Here is a 24,734-nt window from a genome sequence, read left to right as displayed (position 1 = left end):
GAGATCTCTCCCATTTATATAATATATGTATTCTACTTCATGCTTATTTATAATTTTGAGCATGTGCCCAATTTTTATTGCTTGATTTTAGACTTGCTCAATTAATCCATGGTTTACCTTTGTAATAAATTCCTTGCTAATAAAATAACTAAATAGTTCCCGCGTTTTGTTTTTGCTTTTGAATGTGACCTTTTGTGGATGACCAGTTGAAGATGTGAATGCATATTTTGATTGAGTTTGTGTCCATATACACATGTCTGTGAGATTCGTTGTGTCTGGTTCGTTTTGTTTGGCTTGTGCTAAACGGTCGGGTCGCGTTCGGGTTCCTTTTTGAAAGTTAGCATATGGTGTCTTCACATGCAAGATTCTTTTTCCTTTTCATATTTTTCTTATAGTATACAAATCCATTCATATGACATTGATAATGATATTATGATTTATAAAGAGGATAGTTATAATTATGATAATGGGATGAAGATGGTAAAAACTGTTGCGCACCTGTTGCGCCCTGGATCCGCCACTGCATGTCATATCGAGTATTAACAAAAACAAAGGACATGTGCGAATATACCTCCACACAAGAAAAAAATGATAAAAAAAACATTAATAATAACATAGACAAAATAATCGATAAACTTGTACTTCAAGGAGACACAAATATGTCTCCATTGAGTGGGTGTTTCCTAGAAGTAATGCATGTCTTCAAAGACCCAGGAAGTTTCCAGTTTGTGGAATTAAATCAAATAACAATAATAATAATGATGATGATAATATTTCTATAGATCTGACATTTGGGAGACATTTTGGTGTTATTATACCTACTTATAGGAGACACCCACATGAAGGAGACATTTTCGTGTTAATAAACAAGAATTTATAACAATGTTAATAGAAATGATAATAATGATAATAGTTATTATAATTATAACGATAATAGTAATTTAATATAGACTAAGCCTATGTGCAATCCTTATAACCCTTTAGGCTTGTATGAAGACTAATAGTATGTTCAAAAATCTATAAAGCAAAACATACATTTTAATTATGTTACATTTATATATATATATACATATATGTGTGCATGCTCAGTATCACTATCATTAGGAGACATGTCTCCCAATAGTATGAGAAAGACAAAATGTCTCCCTTTTGTTGCTCAGATAGTAATGAAACGTAAAGGAGACATAAATTACGACGGTATATCTTTTACCGAAAAAGTGTGTCTTTGAGGGTAAAAAGTAATTAAGTAATTGAAAGACTCTGGTTTGAAGATCTTTTCTGCGAAATAAAAACGAAAGTTTGTATGCTTGTTTTAACTTTATGGTACCATTTTGCTACTGTCTCCAAAATATTGATTTTTATCACATGTCTTCCGTATGTGCAATCCATAGTTATATATATATATATATATATATATATACAAATTATTTATTGGGCTTATTTTGCTTTCTAATGGATCCGTACAATATGGCACAGCTTTAGGGGCCTGGAAGAGCCCCTACCAGGGGTTCCAGGGCGGAGCCCCAGGATGCTCTCGAGTTTATTTGACTTTCAAGAGAAAGTGTCTCTAAGATATAAAGAGAGGTTATTTCTTCAATGAAGTGAAAGGACTCTTGAAAATAAAATAGCCCTTTCATTTCATTTTAGAAATAAACTCTAATCCATCCCTTGATATTTAAATTGCACTGCTCCTACTTCGTGCTTTGTTCACACTCTCCTTGATCTATAAAGGGTGCTTTCTCTATTTGATCATCAACAGAAGCAAAATGCTAGGCCACGAACTTTTCGAAGCGTGACCAGATTCAAAGTATGCTTAAATGGGGGCATTGATGTATGTAGAAAAAAAAGGATTAAGATCCCTTGTAACGCTTCGAAATGTAAAGAAGAATGAGAAAACTAAAGTTGAGATTCGACCGTTATGTCTAGACGTTGCTTAATGCATTTAGTATTCATTTTGGTATTATCTCCCGTCTGACAGTGATTATAGACGTTATTTATATGGATAATAAAGATAAAGCTGTCCGGGTCTTTGAATATAATGCTTCAAAACAAATCGAACAAGCTGTTTATTTCTTTATTCATGGTCTGTTTTTACTGTTTATCTATTTTCCTTGCCAATCCTCGAAAACGAATGTATTATGCATTTCACAGAGGAAAGTTTGCATATTGATGAAACATATGGGCGCAGGCCAAGTTTAAACCCACTCAAGTGTGAATTTGGCGCATCTTCACTTATCTTCTTCAACTAGGAAATGGACTTCATTGTAGCCTTAGGACAGGATGGTGAAATAACATTGATAAAAGAACATCATAATCAGATTATCCGACCCCGGAAACCCCATGAATTCATCAACTTTTATCATACTGGTCCTTTTCCTTTTGAAACTACGCTTGACCTTTAACTCGGATGTCGGCCATTTTTTATTTGGCCAATATGGCCAGCATGACAGCCCCAAGGAGACCTGCAATATTGATACAAGCAACATCATAATCAGATTCTCTGACCCAGAAAACCCCCCTTACTATATAATTTTTTTTTTTTTTATCATTTTAGCTCTTTTCCTTTTGGAACTACTATTGATCTGTAACTATCAGATGGCGGCCATTTTGGATTTGACCAATATTACCAGTATGACCCGAGGAGATCTCAAATCGATGAAAGAATATCATAATCAGATTCTCTGACCCCGAAAAGCCCATAAATATATAAACTTTTATCATACTAGCCCATTTTCTTTCGTGACTACACTTGACCTGTAACTATCAGATGGCGGCCATTTTGAATTTGACCAATATGACCAGTATGGCAGCCCCAAGGAGATCTTAAATTGATGAAAGAATATCATAATCAGATTTTCTGACCCCCAAAACCCCATAAATATATAAACTATTATCATACAACCGCTTTTCCTTTTGGAACTACGCTTGACCTTTAACTATCAGATGGCGGCCATTTTGAATTTGACCAATATGACCAGTATGGCAGCCCCAAGGAGATCTTAAATTGATGAAAGAATATCATAATCAGATTTTCTGACCCCCAAAACCCCATAAATATATAAACTATTATCATACAACCGCTTTTCCTTTTGGAACTACGCTTGACCTTTAACTCAGATGGCGGTCATTTTGGATTTGCCGAATATGGCATACCCAGAGGGTGCCCTTCTTGGCGTCCGGAAGAAATCGTAAAAGTATGGTATAATCTACCTCTGGGCCAAATTTGGTGCTTTTAGAAGAATCTGCACCAAACAAACCCTATTTAGCCCTAACAGCCTCCACTATATTGACTATGTATATGTGTGGACTAGAGTACGGACATTCGGTGCGGCAGGCGGACTATTGGTGCGAGACCTCTTCCGCACGGATTGTCCGTCAGACATTTGAGGCGCGCACGGAATGTCCGACACGGACATTCTGCGCGGATAAAATCCGCACCGATCGTCCGCTCTCGATCGATCTCTAATACTCGGACGATCGGTGCGGGTTACATTCTACGCGGTCACACCGGTAGTACCGGTGCGCATGCTGACGCCCAATATCTGCTGAGAGCTGCATGGAGACGATCGCGCAAGGACTGAAACATGGAGAAGTTATTCGTTGTGAAAAGTGTGAATCCTCTGAAATCTGGTTATTTTAAAAGACCAGCAAATAATGTAACTCGACCAGTAAATCAATATTGAGAAGAAGATCAGCAAAGATGTTGCAGGGGCGGATCTAGGCGGTTTAGGGGGTTAACCCCCCCCCCCCCCCTCCCCCCGGCCTCCCCCTTGGGTTGCCAAGTGAAAATGTGATGTGCTTAGAAAAATGCTATCATGTGTCCAGACCTACACAGTAGTAGCAGATGTCCGTAGATGCCAGGAAAACATCACTAACGGGGGTTCAAAATAGCACCAAAAAATCGCATCGCCGCTTCGCGGCTCGTGGACGATGCTCCGCATCGTATTTGGGTTACACCCTCCACCCTTAGCAATAAGCTAGATCCGCCCCTGTCAGTGTTTTGGAAGGATATGGTAAAAACTTAAATTAAAGAAAGAATGTAAATAAGGTTGCTCCGAATAAAGAGGAGGACATTATGTGCAGAGCGGGAAGAAATGGAGAGAATGTCATCACGGGGATAAAAGTCAATAACAGCTATGTAACAAGTAAATTTCTAAGAGGGAAAATGCCCACTTAAATAAATGATAATGATAAAATACCAAGGAATTTAGGAGTTTCATGGGTACCAGTTCAATGGAAATTTGTATTAAAATAAGAGCCCCCGTCAGCACTAAAATAGCCCCCGTGATAAGGCTCACGGGGGCTCTTTTTTTTTGGAAGAGCCCCCGTGGACAAAAAATTAATTTGAGCCCTGCCCTCTATCACTCCCTTTCCCCCTCTTCCCGTCTCTTTACCCTCTCTACCTCCCTTCCCTATGCACTCTCCCTCCCTTTCTGCTTTCCCTCCGCCTTTTATACCATCCTTCTCTACGTACCTGCACCTTTTCCATTATCTTCCCCTACCTCCAATGACCCCGTCCCTTTCCTCTTTTCCCTCGCTCCCTCCCTCCCTTCCCATCTCTCCCTCCCTTTCCCTCTCTCCCTTTCTCCTTTTTCCCCCTCTCCCCCGTTCTTTTATTGTCTCTTATGCTTTTCATTTTCTTCTTATTCATTAGCAATTTCTCATGTTTCTCAGTTAGTTGGGGTGCATAAGTTGATAAATATTTTAGTATGAAGAAAAACAAGTTTTCATGGGGGAATGGTTAATTTTTGTAAAAGGGGCGTATTACTAAAGAGGGGACTCATTGACAAGCAGGCGATACAACACAAATGCTTATTTTTTCAGTCGGTATTTGCGTGTCACATTTTGTAAAGGGACACTGCATACTCATTCTTCCCAAGGACAGTTAAGGGCTGGAACAATCTTTCTATCTTTTAAATCTGCGCCCATGACGACACACCTCCAGTTTAAACGCCTTTACGGCGTCTTTTGGAGGAATCCTACCAAGTACTGGAGCATATTATGCACTCAAAGAGAATTAAGGGGCACATTTTGTTGTTTGTCATTTAAAGGGTCCCTAAATTACAAATTCATGTTGACTTTTGTTGATCTTTAATAAAATGTATACATCACTTGTCTTTTGACATTGTGATCTACTTTGTGATCTACTTTTATTTTTTAATTTTTAATTTTGTTCTACCTGGTAAGATCCACCCCTAAGAAAACCCCTCCAAAAGCAAATAACTTTTGTGACATCATCGTGCCAGTCATTTACCAGTCAGCTAGATGTCCCTTCCCATCAACTGAACACCTGTTCACAATAGCATTCCATGTTTTTAGCAGGTAGAAAAAAATAATAGATAAAATAATATAAAATGTATGACATAAATGTACATCAGAAAGTCAAAAGATATGTGATGTATATATTATTACAGATCAACAAAAGTCCACCTGAATTTGTAATTTAGTGACCCTTTAATGAATACGCGAATGGGTAGTAAATGGTCAGTGCTGTACTGACCATTCACTGGGTCAGTGGTACTAATTGTTCAAGTCATTTTAAATAACGGCGAGACGTGGTCTACTTTCTTCAAGTAGAGCGTGTTTCTGACTCCAACAATTCAAAATAGCCAAGGTCGATATTGATTTCTATACGCCTTTCATGCCCACAATACGTCCCTAACTCCCGCCCCAACAAGCCTCCAACGTCAGTGAATCGCCCCTTTGTACTCAAATAGGACCAATCGATCGCTTCGATTGTAAAAACTCTCGATAGTAATAAATTATTCATGTCTTCAACATACCAAGGTGTTTTCCTCACATATGCTTTCACAATTATCATCGCACAATACTATAACTTGTTTGTTAAAAAACGAAAGTTTTTGCATTTCAAGTTTGTGGCTTTAGTTTTAATGACGTGCAACGTTTCTTTTTTTGCAGACTTCTCCTCAGTTGGTGAGAAAGGCCACTTCATCAAATTTGACATCTAATTTCGGACACAAATTAGGAGGAAAGTGATTGAGAGGAACTTCTTTGCCGTACATCATTAAGCAAAACAGCAATACGTCGGCTGTCCCTTTTCGAACCTAGTGCGTTGATTGTTCCGACTAAAGCGAACGTAGCGGCTAGTCTTTTAAATATAGAGTCGGACTGGCAAAAAGATAGAATTCGTTCGATTTTGAACAGCTGATGAAAGGACATAATCACAAGGATACGGTTATAATTCATAGTTTTAATTTGATCGATTAAGGAGAAAAAATATGGAATAAGAGCTCGGCACTATTTTCATCCTGGACAGGAGCATCCGACTTTTTCGGAATGGGCAAACGCGATGAAATCCATGAGGTAGGAAACATTATAGATTTCCTTGCAGAGTTCTGTGTTTTTTATTCCAAGTTTATGAGTTCATGTATTATGTATTTGATTTCGATTTGTTTGTGTGGTTACCGTATAGGATGCCCCAACATAGGCGTGCATTTTTATTTACAATCTTTCAGTTTTTCTTGCTCGTGATTCTCCAATGAGAGTAGCCAACTTGATGAAAATATTGATGTCAGAGTTGTACAACTTATGAGATAACCGAGTCCGTATTAGACGCAAAAAGCGTGCATTTTTATTAACAACCTCTCAATATTTTAGTTTCCTCAATGCTCGGGATTCTCCCGTGTGAGTTAGCCAACTTTGATGAAAATAATGATGTCAGAGTTGTACAACTGATGATATAACCGAGTGACCTTTATTTTAGGAACAGTGAGGGACTCACACAGTGAAATACAACATGGGTTCCAAGATTTGATTTGATTTACTTTTTCTTTTGCAGTTTTACACATAGTATACAGTATAACAAATAAAACATTGCAAATTGTACACATGACAAAAGAATGTATATAGAATAAAGTACGACTGGCTGTAACTAATCGAAAACATCAAACGGGAGGCAGGGGTGGATCTACGGGGGTGAGGGCGTTAGGGGGTCTAACCCCCCACCTTGGGCTGCCAAATAAAAATGTGATGTGCATAGAAAAACGTCATCATGTGTCCAGACCCACACAGTATCAGTAGATGTTATTAGATGCCAGGAGAACGTCACTTATGTGGGTTCAAAATAGCAAAAAAAAAAAAAAAAAAAATCGCCTCGCCGCTTTGATAGTCATTGGAACGCCTGGTTGGGTAGGAATGAAAATTAGCATTATTTTGGAATAATATGACTAGTGATGGGGGGGGGGGGGATACCGGAATTAAGCCGAAACATGAACAAAGATTTTTGCATGTATTCTATATAACTTGTTTTTAGAGTTTTTAAAGTGGGAAATAAAGGGTCAGTGTGGTCGCGATTACCTGCATCGATACAATTAATAATAAAAGATTAATTAGACCATTAATGCATTCAAATGAATAGACATTCTTCCATAGCATATTCCAACAATATAGTTCAGCTGTTTGAAACAGATCGAGTAGTTTCTTTGATAATGATGATATAATTTACGTGTTGAAAGAAACATGAAAGTGAAAAAAGAAGAAGTAGACCAGCCAAGACATGATTTCTTTACTGTGGACGGCATTTTACGGGCAATGCCATGGAATATTTTGCTAGATCCTTTTTTAATGTTTGGCTGGTCTACTCTAGTCTAATGTAACTATCTTTAAAAGCCATTTTGATATGGAGGCAGCAAGGAGCTATACCAAAAAAAAAATTAGGCAGCATATATTAGGTAGAGTTTATCTGCTTATCGTATTAAAATTACATCTGGATCCCCATTCTCTTCCCCCTGGCCTTCTCTCTCTCTCTCCAGGCGCGGATCCAGGATTTCTTAGGGGGGGGGGGGGGGCCCAAATTTGAAATTATGCGAGCCAAATATTGGTACATAATGGTGACCAGCAGTGATGTAATTTGGGGGGGGGGGGGTGGGTTTCCACCCACCCTCCTCCGCGAAGTGCGGAAGCTTTGACATTGCAATCAATTATTAGAGAAAGAAGATGATTCGTTTTACCGTTCCCAAAAATAATCCTCGTCTGAATTATGTTCCCCCCCCCCCCCTCGCGCGGAAGCTTTAACGTTTCATTCAATCATTAGAGAAAGAAGACAATTCATTGTGTCGTGTTATCGACTCCTAATCTTCGTCTAAATTCAGTTTTCCCCCTCCCGCGCGAAGCGCGAAAGATTTTTTAGAGAAAGAATACCAATCGTTGTAACGTTCTCGACTCTTAATCCTTGTCTGAATATCAAAAATGTTCTTTGTCTACACCCTTTTCTTCATACGTCCTCTTCCTTTCCACACCTCTATTTTTTTTGGCCGGCGGTTTTTGGGGGACCATACTGCCCCCCTGGCTACGCGCCTGCGGTCAGATGAACATATTATGTTGATACCTTGTCCGCCCCCGGAAGGTCAGGGGTTTAAGGCAATAATTTACGGTCAGATTAGCACTCAGGGGTCCGCCTTAGGGCCCTAGGCGGGGTCCAGAGGGCAGAGCCCCGGAAGTTCAGGGGTTTTAGGCATTTAATTACGGTCAGATGAGCATTATTTTGATACCTAATTGTGACACTGGCAGGTCCCTAATTGGCGTGGGGTTCAGGGGTCGGAGCCCTTGGAAGCCCAAGGGTTTTAGGCACTCAATTACTATACCTCATCGTATGGGAAATGTTGTTTTCACAGAGTTTTTGGATAATCTGATTACAAAAATAATGATAGCATTCAAGAGAGTGCGTTTCTATCTACTAGTGGGTGTTTTTAAAGTTTTTAATTTAGGCACAGGCTTCGGAGTTATAGTTTAATGGATTTTGTCTGACATTTTCTTGGGTTATGTAAAATGGATTTCAAGTTTAAAGATAATAGTCACGTTTGTATAGAGCTCCTATGTGTCTAAACGCCTTACATATTACCCCGGTCATTGGATTCCATTGCTAACAAAAAGTCCTCTCCGAAGCCGCTATCAATGTTATTGGAGACAGTCGAGTTATGGTACGTTGTTCCTTAATCATGGTCTATATAGCTTTTTGAGCAAATGCTGAACCGTGTATAATATTTTGATTATGATCTACGCGTAAAAACACATACACATATCAACATATAATTTAACTCGTGATTAAAAATGTGGATTTTCTATACCTTCACATTTTGTCTCATTTACATATAGACAGAACTTTTCTTGGCCACAGAAACCAACTCTCCTTTAAACACAAGTGCCATATGGTATTACTTTATCTCCCATGTAAATGAGACAAAATGTGAAGGTATAGAAAATCCACATTTTTAATCACGAGTTAAATTATATACACATATCCACATATAATTTAACTCGTGATTAAAAATGTGGATTTGCTATACCTTCACATTTTGTCTCATTTACATATAGATAGAACTTTTCTTGGCCACAGAAACCAACTCTCCTTTAAACACAAGTGCCATATGGTATTACTTTATCTCCCACGTCATTGATGGTTATTAGGTGGTTATTTTACCTGACTGCTTAAAAATCATAAATGCTTGTAAATAAGCAACCAGACGGCCGACCAGGCGCGGATCCAGGATTTCTTAGGGGGGCCCAAATTTGAAATTATGCAAGCCAAATATTGGTACGTAATGGTGACCAGCAGTGATGTAATTAGGGGGGGGGGGTGGGCGCAGGGAGGGACGAGTTTTCCCCCTCCCTCCTTCGCGAAGCGCGGAAGCTTTGACATTTCAATACATTATTAGAGATAGGAGACGATTCGTTGTACCGTTCCCAAAAATAATCCTCGTCTAAATTATGTTCCCCCCCCCCTCACGCGGAAGCTTTTACGTTTCATTAAATCATTAGAGAAAGAAGACGATTCATTGTGTCGTTATCGACTCTTAATCTTCGTCTAAATTCAGGTTCCCCCTCTCGCGCGAAGCGCGGAAGATTTTACGTTTCATTAAATTATTAGAGAAAGAAGACGAATCGTTGTAAAGTTTTCGACTCTTAATCCTTGTCTGAATTACAAAATTTTCTTTGTCTACTCCCTTTTGTGTGTAATGATCAAGCTATATGTGATAAGAAAGAAATATGCTCTGTTTTTAATAATTTTTTTATTAATATAGGACCTAGCTTAACTGATAATTTAGACAACAACATAGATAATGATTTTAGTAATGATGACATTTATAGTAATATTGATTTTAATTCATGTACAGCTTTTTTTAATCCCATTACCCCCACAGAAATAATCAATATTGTAAGTAAATTAAAAAATAATAAGAGTTGTGGTCATGATGATGTAAGTGTTAAATTATTGAAAAAAGTTGTTCATATTATATCATGTCCTTTAAGTGCAATATTCAATATTTCTTTATCTGCAGGTATAGTACCAGAGCAATTAAAACTTGCAAAGGTTATTCCTGTTTTTAAAAATGGCACTAAAGAAAATGTTTCTAATTATCGACCTATATCTATACTCCCTGTTTTCTCCAAGATTGTAGAAAGAGCTGTTTATAATCGACTTTTTATGTTTTTAAATAAGTGTAATATTATCTCTGAATGTCAATATGGTTTTAGACCTGGTCACTCTACATCTAATGCAATTATGCATTTTATTTATAATGTTTTGAAAACTTTTGAAAATAATCATATCTTAATGGGCCTTTTTTTAGATTTAAGTAAAGCATTTGATACATTGGACCACACTATTTTATTGAAAAAATTATATTATTATGGTATTCGTGGAGTAACTTTAAAATGGTTTGAAAGTTATTTAGAAAATAGAACCCAATTTGTACAAATAAATAAAGATAAGTCTAATATTGAAAAACTTAGATGTGGAGTGCCTCAAGGATCCATCCTTGGACCTCTTTTATTTATTATTTATGTTAATGACATGTGCAATATTTCTGATAAACTAAAATTTATTTTATTTGCTGATGACACAAGTGTTTTTATGTCTCATTCTGATGTCCAGGTTTTACAAAATGTTTTTAAGCAAGAAATTTTGAAACTTTCTAATTGGTTTTTATATAATAAATTGGTTTTAAATTATGATAAAACTAAGTTTATGGTTTTTACAAATAGAAATATTGATTTTAACAACATGCACTTACGAGTAAATGATCATAATTTTGAACGTGTAGATAATCTTAAGTTTTTAGGTATTGTAATTAATCATAAATTGAAGTGGCATGAGCATATAAATGTGGTGTGCAATAAAATAGCAAAAAATATTGGTATTTTATATAAAGTTCATTTTTATCCCTTAAATATTTTGAAAATGTTGTATCATACATTAATAACACCATATGTTAATTACTGTATAGTTGCATGGGCAAATTTTAATAAAAATGATATGTTAAGGTTACTTATTCTTCAAAAGAAAGCAATACGCATTATAACCCATTCCCAATATTATGCTCACTGTAATCCTTTATTTTGTAAACTTGGAATTCTGAATGTAATCGATATGCATAATTTTTATATTGCAGTTTTCATGTTTTCATGTTTTAATGGCAACTTGCCTACCTTTTTATCAACATGTTTTAACTTGAATTGTGATGTGCATAATTTTAATACTAGGAATGCCCTAAATTATCACCTCCCCAAGATTAGAACGACTTGTATGAAAAATTCACTATTTTTTAAAGGACCATTAATATGGAATAGTATACCTCAGGAAATAAAAAAATGCAAAACTCTCAATCTTTTTAAAATTAAATATAAACAATTTCTGTTAAACAAGTATAATAATTAGTATCAATAGTATAGACAAATTTTTGACATTTTTCTTATATACTCTGATCGTGCATGATAGTAAGTTTTAATATGTTCTTTGTTTTTTTGTTCTGTTCTATTTTTCTCGTTCTCATGTATGTGTGTTTTTAGGGGTAGGCTTTTATATAAGGAACTTCCCTCCTTTGTGCCTATCCCAAATGCTCTTATAAATTGCCATTGTATTTGTTATCACCTTTTTGTGTTTTTTAATATTTATAACTCCATTCTGTATTTGTATGTTTTAAATGTTTTTATGAAGAGTGTTGAATAAACTTTGAATTGAATTTGAATTGAATTTGAATTTGAAATTTGAATTTGAATTTGAATTGAATTTGAATTTTCCTTTTCACTCCTCTTTTTTTGGCCGGCATTTTTGGGGGACCACCCCACTGCCCCCCTGGCTACGCGCCTGCGGTCAGATGAACATAATGTTGATACCTTGTCCGCCCCGGAAGCTCAGGGGTTTAATGCAATAATTTATGGTCAGATTAGCACTCAGGGGTCCGCCTTAGGTCCCTCGGCGGGGTCCAGGGGCAGAGCCCCCGAAGTTCAGGGGTTTAAGACATTTAATTACGGTCAGATAAGCATTATTTTGATACCTAATTGTGACACTGGCAGGTTACTAATTGGCGTGGGGTTCAGGGGTCGGAGCCCCGGAAGCCCAAGGGTTTTAGGCACTCAATTACGGTCAGATGAGTATCAAGGGGCCCGCCTTAGGGCTCTTTGTCGGGTCCAGGGGGCAGAGCCCCGGAAGTTCAGGGGTTTTAGGTGTTTAATTACGGTCAGATGAGCATTTTTTGATACCTTATTATTTTGTGACACCGGCAGGAAACTATTTGGCGTGGGGTCCAGGCGGCAAAGCCCACAGAAATCAGGGGTTTTAGGCATTAAGTTACCAACAGATGAGCATCTAAGGGCCCGCCTTAGGGCCCTAGGTGGAATCCAGGGGTTTTAGGCATTTAATCATGGTCAGATGAGCATATTTTGATACCTCATTATAATGTGACACTGGCAGTTAACTATTTTTTTCTTTCTTGCTCTCTTTCTTTCTTTTTCTCTTTAATATACTTTTTCAAAAAAGTGGGTAGGGGGGGGGGGGGGGGGGGGGTGGGGGTTCGAGGATCTCGATCCCCGCCGTTCCGCGAGCCCTGACATGTAGGCATCTCAAGAAGCATTTCCTTGCCTGGCTGTAAATTTAGGAGTTTGTCATTTTCCAACAAACGCATAAAAAAGTATAATATACTTAAAATTATGTCATTTCAGCATTATTTGTAAATCACCGTTATGGAATTAGAAATAAACCACGTTTGAATTTTATTTCCCCAAAGCCCCCCCTCCCCTATCAGTACGCCAGTGCCCCCCCCCCCGATCTACACCTTGTTGGCGGGAAAATTGCAACTGATATCCCTTACCTTTCTTCATTCTCTTTCTTTTTTTTTCCCTTTCTCTCCTCTTTTCCTTTCCATTCCCTTCCTTCTTTCTCTTTTATGTTTGCTGGAGGAGGGCAAGGTCATTTTGGCCCCACCCCGCTTCACACATTGTTGGCGGGATTAACCGCAACTGATCTCCCTTTCTTGTCTACTTTTTCTTTCTTCTTCCTCTTTTTTGTTCCCTTTTAGCTCTCCTCTTTTAAGGCAAGGGCCTTTTGTCCCCCCCCCGATCCACAATCTGTTGGCAGGAAAATTGCAACTGATATCCCCCTTCTTTTGTTTTCTTCTTCCTCTTTTTTCCTTCCCTTTATCTCCTCTTCTTCTTTTATCTTTCCCTTTCCTTCCTTCTATTTTTATTTTTTTATTGGGGGGGGGGGGGGGGGGGGGGAGGCAACAGCCTGGGAGGCAAGTCCTTTTACCCCACCTCCCCGATCTCCTTCATCCCTCTTTTCCTTTCTTCTTCGTCTTCTTTTTTCCCCTTTCTCTCCTCTTTCCCTTTCCCTTCTTTTCCCTCTCTCTGTCTCCTTTTTTTTTGCGGGGGGGGGGGGGGGGCCAAGGCCCGCTCGGCCCCCCCTGGATCCGCGCCTGTCTCTCTCCCTCACTCATTCTCTCTCTCTCTCTCTCTCTCTCTCTCTTTCTTTACCTTTCCCTTTACTCCATTTATCCCTGTCTCATTTTCTTTTCCGTATCTTTTCCTTTGAACTCTGTCTGCCTCTCTTTCTCCACGAAAATCTGAATTCTTCCTCATCTCTCTCTTTTTCCTGTCACTTTCTCTCTATTTTCTCACACTTTCTCTCCCTATCTTCCCCTCTTCCTCTCTCTCTAAACTATCTTTCTTTTTATCTCTGTCTCTTCCTCCCTTAACCATGTTTTATATATATTTCTCTTACCCTTCCTTTCCCATATCTCACTGTTTCTCCCTCCCTTCTGCTCTCAAACTCACTCTGCCACTCTCCACCTTCCGATCACCCTCTTCCTCTCCCATATATCTTCAATTTTCTATCCCTCTCTCTCTCTCTCTCTCTTCTTCTCATCGTTTATCCCAACTCCTTCTCTGTCCCCTTCTCTCTTTGCTATAATATTCAGCTTCTATAAAGCGCCTCATACATCTCGGACGTCTCTAAGCGCTTTACAATTACCCCGGGCATTGGATTCAGTGCTTGCCCGCACACACTGTGTGCACAATCTCCACTCCCTGGGGAGCATTCCAGCCAGGCGTTACTTGACGCTCAAAAACTGTTTGACCAACAATGACGGTTTTTCTCTTTCTCCTTTTTTTTTTATATCATCAGGTGGACGATACCAGGTCTCCTCTCCTCTCCCGAGACTCCTCGCCCACCGAGACGGCTTACCTCATGTCCATCCGCATCGCCGAATCATTCTCGCCGCCGACCTCGCCTACACCCACATCGTCGACCACCGCCAAAGACACTTCCGGTCATCACGCCCCTCCCTCGTCGCCGCGGAGACCGTCTCTACTAACGAGATTGAAGCAGATCGAGAATATTCGAGGCTGGATGGTGTGTTTAGCTAGTTGCGTCATCAATGTTCCATTTTTCGGCATCATCATGAGTTTCGGCGAGCTCCTGCCCTCGTTCCTCGAGCTCTACAAGACGGACAAAACGTCTACCCTTAGTGCGTATTATATGTTTGTGATTTGTATTTGTTTGTTGTTTGTTTGTTTTATTTATTCACCATGTAAAATAATCGTTTACAGATAATAAAATTCAGTGGGTTACATTGAGATGTAATACATAGTATGAACAGTGCATAAACAAAAAATGTTTGAAGCGCAACGTCCCTAAGATATCATAGTTGATAATTATTAGGTATAAATAGAACATAGAAAGAGTCGAACATGAACATGGTATTTCATGACTTGTGTCTACCCCTCCCCTCTACCCCTCCCCTCCCCCAAGAAATTAGCAAAAAGAAGAAGAAGAAAAAGAGAAAGTTTTTTTTTTCTTTTTACAGGATCTGTGGTGATGTGCTTTCCATGCCCCCCAAGAAATTGTAAAAAGAAGAAGAAGAAAAAGAGATTTTTTTTTTCTTTTTACAGGATCTGTGGTGATGTGCTTTTCATGATATTTTTTTCACATATGAGCGGGAAAAATGATGATTAATGATATTTTGTTTCAAGACAAAGGGTGAATTGTTACAAGACTACGTTACAAATCCACTGACCGAATTGCCAATTTGAAATTTGCATGGATTTAGTGATCTCATAATTACAAACATTCATAAGTTCCTTATCATTGGCCTGATTCATTTATTTTCTGCTTCTATGCTAATGTAGTTATTACAAGTGTCGGATGGCCCTTTAAGATGAGCACGACTTATTTGAAAGCTAATTCTAGCTCTATGTATTCACTTCACCCACACACATACCCCACACACATACCCTGTTCTATTTGATCAACAAATATAATCGCTCTTATTGCAATGGCTCACCACCGCCTGTAATATTTAAGGCAAGATTTATATATCTAATATAATATATCTATAGATCTAATATTGTTCAAGTTTTGTGCCTGTTTAATAGACAAAAGGGCACAGTTCTGCCAAATTTGTAAGCTACATGTATGCCGCCGTATTATTTGTACAAAAATCGGAATGCTAAATTATGACTGAGTATAAATGAGGAAGCTCAATCACAACTAATTGAACAGGTACAGCAACACCTGATATCAACACCCGGTAGAATACGACCCTAATAAACTGCGTGACATTTCTTTTCCACCCCATTCCCCATCTCTCTTTCTCTCTGTACATCCACTCTCTCTCTCTCTCTCTCTCTCTCTCTCTCTCTCTCTCTCTCTCTCTCTCTCTCTCTCTCTCTTTCTCTCACTTCCCCTGTCTCCCACTCTCTCCCTCTGTCAATCTGTCTTTCTGTCTCTCGCTCTGCATGCATCCCCCTCCTTCACCTGTATCTCTGTATGTATGTATGTCTCCATCTGACTGTCTGTCTGTATCTTACTCTCCCCCCCCCTCTCTCTCTCTCTCTCTCTCTCTCTCTCTCTCTCTCTCTCTCTCTCTCTCTCTCTCCCTCCCTCCCCTTTCTCTCTATATCACTCACCTCTCTCGATATACACCTCTACCTTATTTTCTGTTAATATTTGGCACTTGCATTCATAACTCTATACTCGCTTTTCCATTTGCCATTTTTCAATTTGTTATCCTTCACGAGAGCACATAGAAAGTGTATATGGAGCCTTCACTTTCCAAAGATTTAGTTTTTGTCATCTGGAAGGGAATGATTTCATCTTAACTGACAAACCAACTGTTATCCTCTCCTGGATATGTTAAAACAATAGAATAGAAAGAAGTATTTTCACAATTTAACAATAGATCCGTTTACGAATGTTATGCGTACTTCTTGAAGAAAGGTTTCCCTTGAAAACTCAAAAACTTGCCAGAGTTTTGCATGACCTGGCAACAGTTAATGTATGCAAAATTAAATAGAATTGAATTGAATTGAATTGAACCTTATTTCATTCATCATAAAAACATCATAACAAACATATAAAATACAAAACATAGCGTACAACTTAAAGAGAAACATTTACAATACAATACAACAACAAAAATATATATGAATGTGGAGACAGCTAGGAAAGCCAAAGGCTTTATTGGTGCTGCTGCCACCAAAACAGTAATAAAGTATATATAATACAGTATTATATTGTTGTTTGAGAGGATGATTTAAAAAAAAAAGAAAAGAAGAAGCATACTAAAGGGGTGGGGGGGGGGACAAAAACAAACCAAAAAACAAAAACCAGACCGTGTACATAATCAATCTTTATTTATTTTGTTGGATCAAAAATGATTTATATCTATGGATTCCATCAATAGAGATGTCATTGTGTATAGCAGATGCATCAACAATTAATAGTGACAAATGATTCTGGCCAGTTACGTGCATTTAAATACGTTAGTAACAGGTATATTCCGCAAATATTAATGATTCATTAAATTCTCATGTATCTAATAATTCAACAAATAGTATCGCTAATATGATATTCTATTTTCCGTCCCGTATACCCCCCCCCCTCTACTTTACTGCAGGTTGGGTCGGCTCGCTCGCCTTTGGCCTGGCCTACGTGTGCAGTCCGATCTCGTCGCGTCTCTACATGCACTTCGGTTGCCGCCCCTGCGCCCTGGCCGGGGTCGCCCTCGGGTCCTTCGCCCTCTTCGTCTCGTCGTTCGTTCGTGACATGTGGTGGATGATGGTGACGTATAGCATCATGTTCGGCTTCGCCACCAACCTGACCTACAACACCCCGCTGGTCCTGACAGGGGCGTGGTTTCCCGACCGGCACCACGTCTTGGCAACCTGTCTTGTGACCGCTGGCATCCCATTTGGTAAGGAGACTAAGTAATATGTATTCACAAATTAAGAGTAATTCTGAATACGAGTAATAAAGAATGTCCCTTTCCTTATCTTATAATACAGATTTTTTTTTTACTAATTCGTTGTTCTGAATTGATGTTTAGTCCTTGGCCCCGTTTTTATAAAGATCATTAAACGTAAGATTAATCTTAAGATTGATTCATCAACGATTGATTGTAAATCCTTATGATACGGGGCCCTCGTTATATATATTTCATGTGTTTTTGTATGTTGCAGTGCTTCCTTTGAAAGAGGGCCATCAACATTTATATCGTTGGCATAAGTTTGATATAAAAATACATAAGGAAGTTATTTTTCAACTCTCATAGGTTCACTGACGATGAATCCCGTGGTCGAATCGTTGGTCGGATCCATTGGTCTCCGCAACGCCTTCCGCGTCCTGTCCGCCCTCACCATCGTCATCGGTCTTCCCTGCAGCGCGGTCTTAAAGCAACCCGATTTCGACGCGTATGCCAACGATAACGACGTCGACGATGTCGATGATTTGATAATGCAGGACTGTGACGACGAAACCGTTCTCGTAAATCGGAACAAGGATGATGTCCAGAGCGTGCATGAAATCGACGATGCTGAATCAGAGAGTAGTTGGTTGGCGGAAATGATTCGGAAGGAGAAGAATCCGCCGAGGAGGATTTGTGGTAGTTGCAATGGAGATCTTTGGTTGGATCCACTTTTTATTATCTTCATGGTCGGTCAACTCTTCAAAGGAGTGGGATATGTCTTTCCTTTTATTCATTTGGTGAGTTCTAAAATCTCCCCTCCATCCCCCATCCAATCTCTTCACGTCTACCTCTCTCCTTCCAACCACTTATTTCCCTCTCCCTCCTTCTCTCACAGCTCTCTTACTCTATCTCTCCCTCTCTTCCTCACCCTCCTTCCCCCTCCCGTCTCTCTCTGCCCGTATCTCTCTCTCTCTCTCTCTCTCTCTCTCTCTCTCTCTCTCTCTCTCTCTCTCTCTTTTCATCCCTACCCTCCTCCTCATTCCCTCTCTCTCTTAATCAAAATTATTGAACCACGATATTACTTAGCATGCTAAATAAACACGGTAATACTAAACATAGAAAATAAATACAATTTAAAATGATGGAAAAATTAAACTGATGGAAAAAGTGCATAGTTTTTTTCAATTAGCATGAAGCTGGTTCAGTTTAGAATAAATCTATATTTATATGCTCTTTTGAAACACAAGTGTTAAAATATTAATTCACATTAACCTATCCCCTTTTATGATCATTTTAATATGTGATAATTATCATGATTACATAGCTAGTGTGATGTAACAGTGGTGGCAAATAAGCAAGGATTACACAAGCGACTTTGAACGTGTATAATAAATCATTATCAGGGGCGGCGATTTCTTTTCATGACCGGGGGGGGGGGGGGGAACGAAATGCGAGGAACGAGGGAGGAGTGACGTAATGAGCCAAAACGTTTTTTTGGGGGAAGGGGAGAAAAAAATCCGCATCATCATTGCTCTTACATGTTACATGCAGGCCCTGCGGAACCGTTTTTCAAAGTAGGAGGGGGGGGGGGGATAAAGTATTTGCGATCAGATAGAGCAAAGCAATTAAGTTGGGTATAACTTTGGCGTGGGGTCCAGGGGCAAAGCCCCGGCGGGGGTCAAGGGGCGGAGCCCCATGAAGCTCAGAGTTTTTAGGCATTTAATACGGGTCAGATGAGCATATTTTGATACCTTATTTGTGACACTTGCATGCAGGTCACTAATCGTACTGGGGTCCAGGGGGCAAAGCCCCCAGAAGCTTAATTACGATCAGATGAGCACCCAGGGGCCGCCTTAAAGGGCCCTTGGTGGGGTTTAGGGGACGGTGCCCCCGTAAGCTCAGGGTTTTAGGCTTTTGAATATGGTCAGATGACCATCCAGAGGCCCGCTTAGGGCCCTGGTGGGGTCCAGGGGGCGGAGCCCCGGAAGCTCAGGTGTTTTAGGAATTTAATTATGGTCAGCTGAGTAACCAGGGACAAGCCTTTGGGCCCTTAGTGGGGTACAGGGGGCAGAGCCCCCGGAAGCTTGGGGAAAATCATGCCATTTCAGTAGCACTTGTAAATTAGTAACTGGTATCGAATTAGAAATAAACCACGTTTGAATTTTATCGGGGGGGGGGGGGGGAGGGGGGACTGCCCAAAGCACGAGTGAGTGAGCATAGTGAACGAGAGGGGTCAAGGTAAATTATATTCCTTAGCAAAACTTTAGTATGAAAACAAACAAAATACCTGTTTCACACTTCACTTTTCTACAATATTAATTGTACATTTTGAAGGATATTATGCAAGGGAGCATAGCTCCCGAGCCAGAAGATTTTTGCATTTTTATTTGTCTAAATGCTGCACTCTTGGGCCCTCCAAAGCCTAATAGTGTGTTGCAGTCTTTAGTCAGTATTTGCTGTACATTATTTTTGTGTACTTTTTCAAATTTTCCGGGGGGGGGGGGACGATCCCCCCTACAAAAATCAAGGGGGGGGGGACGTGTCCCCCCCCGTCTCCCCCGGGATCGCCGCCCCTGATCATTATTCACCATGGTAACGAAAAAGATGCATGACGATGTAAACGGAAATTATTTAGGAATAAAAACCATCAAATATAGTAATCTAATTTTCTCTTCAGGTGAATTATATGACTTGGCTCGGCATCCAGCCGGCGAAGGCGTCCTTAGTGATGACGGTAAAAGGGGCGTCCGACATGTTGGGGCGTTTGGCTGTAGGGGTGCTCGGGGACCATCTCCCCTTCCCCCTCATCCACGTCTTTGTTCTCGCTTGTGGTATTATGGCCGTGGTCACCTATGTAGCCGTCTTTGCACACCACGCCTTCCTCATGTTCTTTTATGCTACTTGTGAGTATTGCCAGTAGAGCCTCGTTCAGTTACGAAGCGGTCAACCGCGGCATGTTATTTTTAATGATGACGTAATTGTAGCACGCTTGACGGTTCTGTATATTATAACACAGAGCTATTAAACTGAATGCGCGTCAAACCTTTGTTGCCGGCAGGTGCAATTCATTTACACGTTAAACCGCGGCGTTTTGTTGTTTTGGGTTGTTTTTTTTTTTTGCGACGGTTGACCGCGTCATTTCTGAAAGAGCATTGATACAGGGGTGGTGATTGAGACGACGCTACATTTTATGTTATCTTTTATCTTAGTAAAACAATGTTAATTGTTAAAACAAAACAAAGTTATGCAAACTTATTGATTCATGTGTGCTGCGCAAAGCTGTCTGCGTTCGCTTAAAGTTAAGGGAAACCTCATTCCGCGCGTTTTTTTAAAACAAGAAGACAGTTAAAGCAACTTTTCCCCTAATGTAAGGATAAGTATAGTTGTCACAATACTGCCCCAGCCTTCTTAAGAAGTAGAGGGAAAAGGGCGACCGGAGATTTTAACAAAAAACACCCAGAATTGTTTCCTCAAGCCTTTAATTAGGATTGATTTCAATGACCCTCTACAGATCTTCGTCACTCTCTGTCTTTAATTCTTTCTTTCAATTTATGTTGCTTTCCTTTACCTGCTGTCTTGGGTCATCTGTAAATTTAATAATTCTGAACTTTAGAATTATTTTTAGAGATGATTAGTATCTTTGAAAAAGAGTGTAAACAGAAAGCTTATTTTCATGCTGTTTCAGGTATTGGTTTCTGTAATGGAACTTTCAACGCCCTGGTGTTCCCGATAAACACCAGCCTCTTTAGAAAGGAACTACGCCAGCAGGCCTGGGCGTTTTGTCAGGTACCACCCGGTGTTGCCATCATCGTGGGACCCATGATAGCAGGTACGAGGTTCGAGCCTATACTTGACGTAGGCATTTATCAGGGGACACGATGGCTCAGTGGAAGAGCAGTTGTCTCGTAACCGGGAGGTCCTGGGTTCGAAACCAATTCGATGCGCTAGTGCCCTTTGGTCCGGCATTGATCCTAATTACCAAATCCCTCGTCGATGACTTAAAGCCGTCAGTCCCCAGGTTGCTTATTTACATGCATATATATGCTATCTTAGTAACCAGGTAAAACAAACAAACAAACAAGTTGTAGATGCATGTTTTTAAAAACGGCCACAACCCCAACGCTGACCCAAATCATTTTTGACGCACACGTTAGTGTGTGCAAATGGCGCAAATTAGCTATCTTAGCTGGTGCATTACGTTGTGGCTAATCTTGAATACAATTTTCTACACTTGTTTAAATAATGCATACTCTAATTGACCGCCTCACGACTAAGTCTAGAACCTAGCCCATTGTCACCCCATACATGCTTACTTGCACAATTGAACCATAATCATTCTGCTGCAACCAACGTCACCAACAGCCCACCCTGTTTCATAAAAATTCTTATCAACCAAAAATGACAAATTTGCTCACAGCCAAACAAATGCAACAATTTTAGTAGCAGTAAGCTAATGACAATTTCGTGTCTTGTTATTGATAACAAGTTTTATAAAACAGGGCCATAATTGACAGCCCTTGAGACCAAAAGTCACCAAGCCCTCGGGACCGATATTTTGGTTTCGTGGGCAATTGACATTAATTTTCGGTCTCGTGGGCTGTCGGTATCTTTGGATGTCGGTCTACAGGAACATTCCCGCCCATCTCTAGCCTTTGAACCTGTGTTACCAGGTAATCATGGATATTGAGTGAATTTACGATCGAATAAAGAAAACTGTTTGATTGAAAAATGACACAATCTTTCATTTCTCTCTTTCCTGACAGGCGTCATCTACGACGCAACGCATTCATACTACAACGATTTTACGTCAATACTTTATTCTTCGTCATCGCCATGCTCATCTTCACGTTGATCCCTATCATAGATCTTAAGAGGAAGATTGAGAAGAAGAGACAAGAGGCAGGAGAACCGAAGGGTTTAGGAGGAGCATCAAACATCATCGAGATGACGAAACTATTCATGAGAGGAGAAGTCCACGTAGGCGACGCCAACGTCAGGACGGACAATAATAATTATGGGACAACGACTGAAGCGAGAACGGCAGTAGATAATCGCTGATCGATGCATTGACAGTCAAGGAACAATGTGCTATGAAGTTAATTAGTCTTTGCTATATATTTTCATTGTATTTATTAAATAAAGAAGTAGTTTTTGAAACAGCATTTGTACTGAAATGAAATAGGCGTTCAGTGGTCATCTGGGTTTTTCCCACCCTCGACACCCTCCAGAATGGCAAGGAGGCACATCTCGGTTTATCATCATAGGGCAACGTAACACCGATGACATAAGAGTGCAAATGTGATCCACAGTGGTATGCACAATCAGACGTCGATTCTACTGCGTCAAACGAGGAGATATAGACACATAAAAACACACTTGACATGGTAAGATGTAGCCTATAAAGGCACCGACGCATATAAAATTGACACAGGGACGCAATGGCTTACTGCAGGATTTCGTGTGTGGCATTGACGGAAGGCTAGTAAATTAATAATTACAAAAAAAGTAAAAAGAGTCCGTTTCGCCCGGTGCATGCGAAGCGTCATTTGTTAACGTAGGAATACGTCAAAGATTTGCGCGGTCTTTTATTGACGCTTCATAGGGAGAGTGGCATAGTGGAAAACAAAGCAACCAAACTATATCACCCACAGGGATTATTGTTAACTACTCATCCATTATGTGAATATACATTCAAACCATCATGGTGGTCACCTCTCTACAAAGGTTACCTGTCTATAGTTGACATGTATTTCGTATCCCTTGAGGAAGGAATGTATGTTTAGTTGAACCTGTCTAGAAAGGCCAATTGTCTAAGTGGCCACGTATTTTGTTTCCCTCGAGAACAAAAAGTGTGTTATTACACCCTGTCTGGAAAGGCCATCTGCCTACAGTGGCCACTTTCCCTGTTTCCCTTGGGCGGCCTTTATATACAGGTTTGACTGTAGGTCTCTTAATTCCAAAAAACTATAACCCACTTTATCATACCATGATGGAGACACGAAATAATCATCGACCCCAAATTGACACTATGCTTGCAATCGGAAGTGTTTGAATTGTTGTGTTTTCACAAGCGTGTATCGATCGGATCAGATTGTTTCATAAGAGAACTATGATTTTTAATTATGAGACCACTGTAAATCTATATGCAAATGTCAAAATGGCAATTTATCCAATGTATTGTGACGTAGTCATGGATAACTCTCCCGTTTGTGCAGATATACGTATAGTGATTACAACTTTCAAAATTGACTACTTTCTTACTTTTTTTATCCTATTTAAATCCAAATCGCAACCCTAACCCCATACTATACTTGTGAGGAAATAAAGCCCGGAGCTGTTTTGTCACCGAAGCAAATGTGGGATCAACGACTCGGGATTAAAGTAATCAAAGCCATTCTACAAGTAGCCTAGATCATGTAAATACCCCACCACTAGACCAACTCAAATTATGTTTAGATGTAGCTTAATACATGGGTAGTTGCATTTATTACTTCAGTCAAAGCCTGTATACAGATACAGATATTAACACAGGTAAATATTTACGGAAAGTCATAGATAATTTTACAGTTGTTTTACTTAAGTTGCACTTCGACATCACACCAAAGCGGGTCACCAAATACTTGGACATGCTTTATGACAATGCAGAAAGATTAAAATCTTTAATTTGTTGTATACCCAGACGTTGGGCATCCGGACAGATTGTTTTTCCAGACAGTTGATTTAAAACGGTAATTTGAAGAACTTTACACGCTATATTATAAATGTGACGTATCGGACACATTGTACTGAAACGCCCAAACACTTTTTTCCTATGATACTGCATAGAAATGTGATCATTATAAACATAGAACAACATAGAAATAACTTTACATTTGCGACATTGCAAATTGTATTTGAAATGACCATGACATATGCTATTTAATCATTATATACGGTAAATGTAATCATGTAAACAAAAGTTGAAATGTTATATCTAAAAAACATTATGCAATTTAGAATTAAATAATTTGATTAATAATTATCCATCCAGATGGTGCTCAAGGCGTTTAATTATCATCGTAATGATGATGATGATGTTGATGATGATGTTGTTTTTGTTGATGATGATGATGATGTAGAAAATAACGATGATGATGATAATGATGGCGATGATGATGATAATGGTGATGGAAATGACGACGACGACGTTAAAGATGATGACAATGATGATGATGATGATGATGGTGATGATGATGATGATGATGATGGTGATGA

General features: G+C 39.4%; 1 protein-coding gene across 1 annotated transcript; it reads left to right on the top strand.

The window, feature by feature from the left end:
• The first annotated feature begins 6,257 nt into the window (after positions 1–6,257).
• LOC100888377 (monocarboxylate transporter 10) lies at positions 6,258–24,423 on the top strand. Its single transcript, XM_030983157.1, has 7 exons — positions 6,258–6,324; positions 14,420–14,762; positions 17,193–17,489; positions 17,847–18,277; positions 20,158–20,383; positions 21,166–21,309; positions 22,244–24,423. Exons 1-7 carry the CDS (start codon positions 6,298–6,300, stop codon positions 22,330–22,332), a joined length of 1,557 nt encoding a protein of 518 aa, XP_030839017.1. The 5' UTR covers positions 6,258–6,297; the 3' UTR covers positions 22,333–24,423.
• Positions 24,424–24,734: the final 311 nt, after the last annotated feature.

Source organism: Strongylocentrotus purpuratus, unplaced genomic scaffold (assembly GCF_000002235.5).
Source record: "Strongylocentrotus purpuratus isolate Spur 01 unplaced genomic scaffold, Spur_5.0 spur5_scaffold_13, whole genome shotgun sequence".
NCBI lineage: Eukaryota > Metazoa > Echinodermata > Echinoidea > Camarodonta > Strongylocentrotidae > Strongylocentrotus > Strongylocentrotus purpuratus.
This window is presented reverse-complemented; position numbering and strand designations above follow the sequence as displayed.

Coding starts and splice junctions, on each gene's coding strand:
- LOC100888377 (XM_030983157.1), top strand. CDS start 6,298: ATGGGCAAACGCGATGAAATCCATGAG. Junction 17,490..17,846: donor GACCGCTGGCATCCCATTTG/GTAAGGAGACTA, acceptor CAACTCTCATAG/GTTCACTGACGATGAATCCC. Junction 18,278..20,157: donor TCTTTCCTTTTATTCATTTG/GTGAGTTCTAAA, acceptor TTTTCTCTTCAG/GTGAATTATATGACTTGGCT.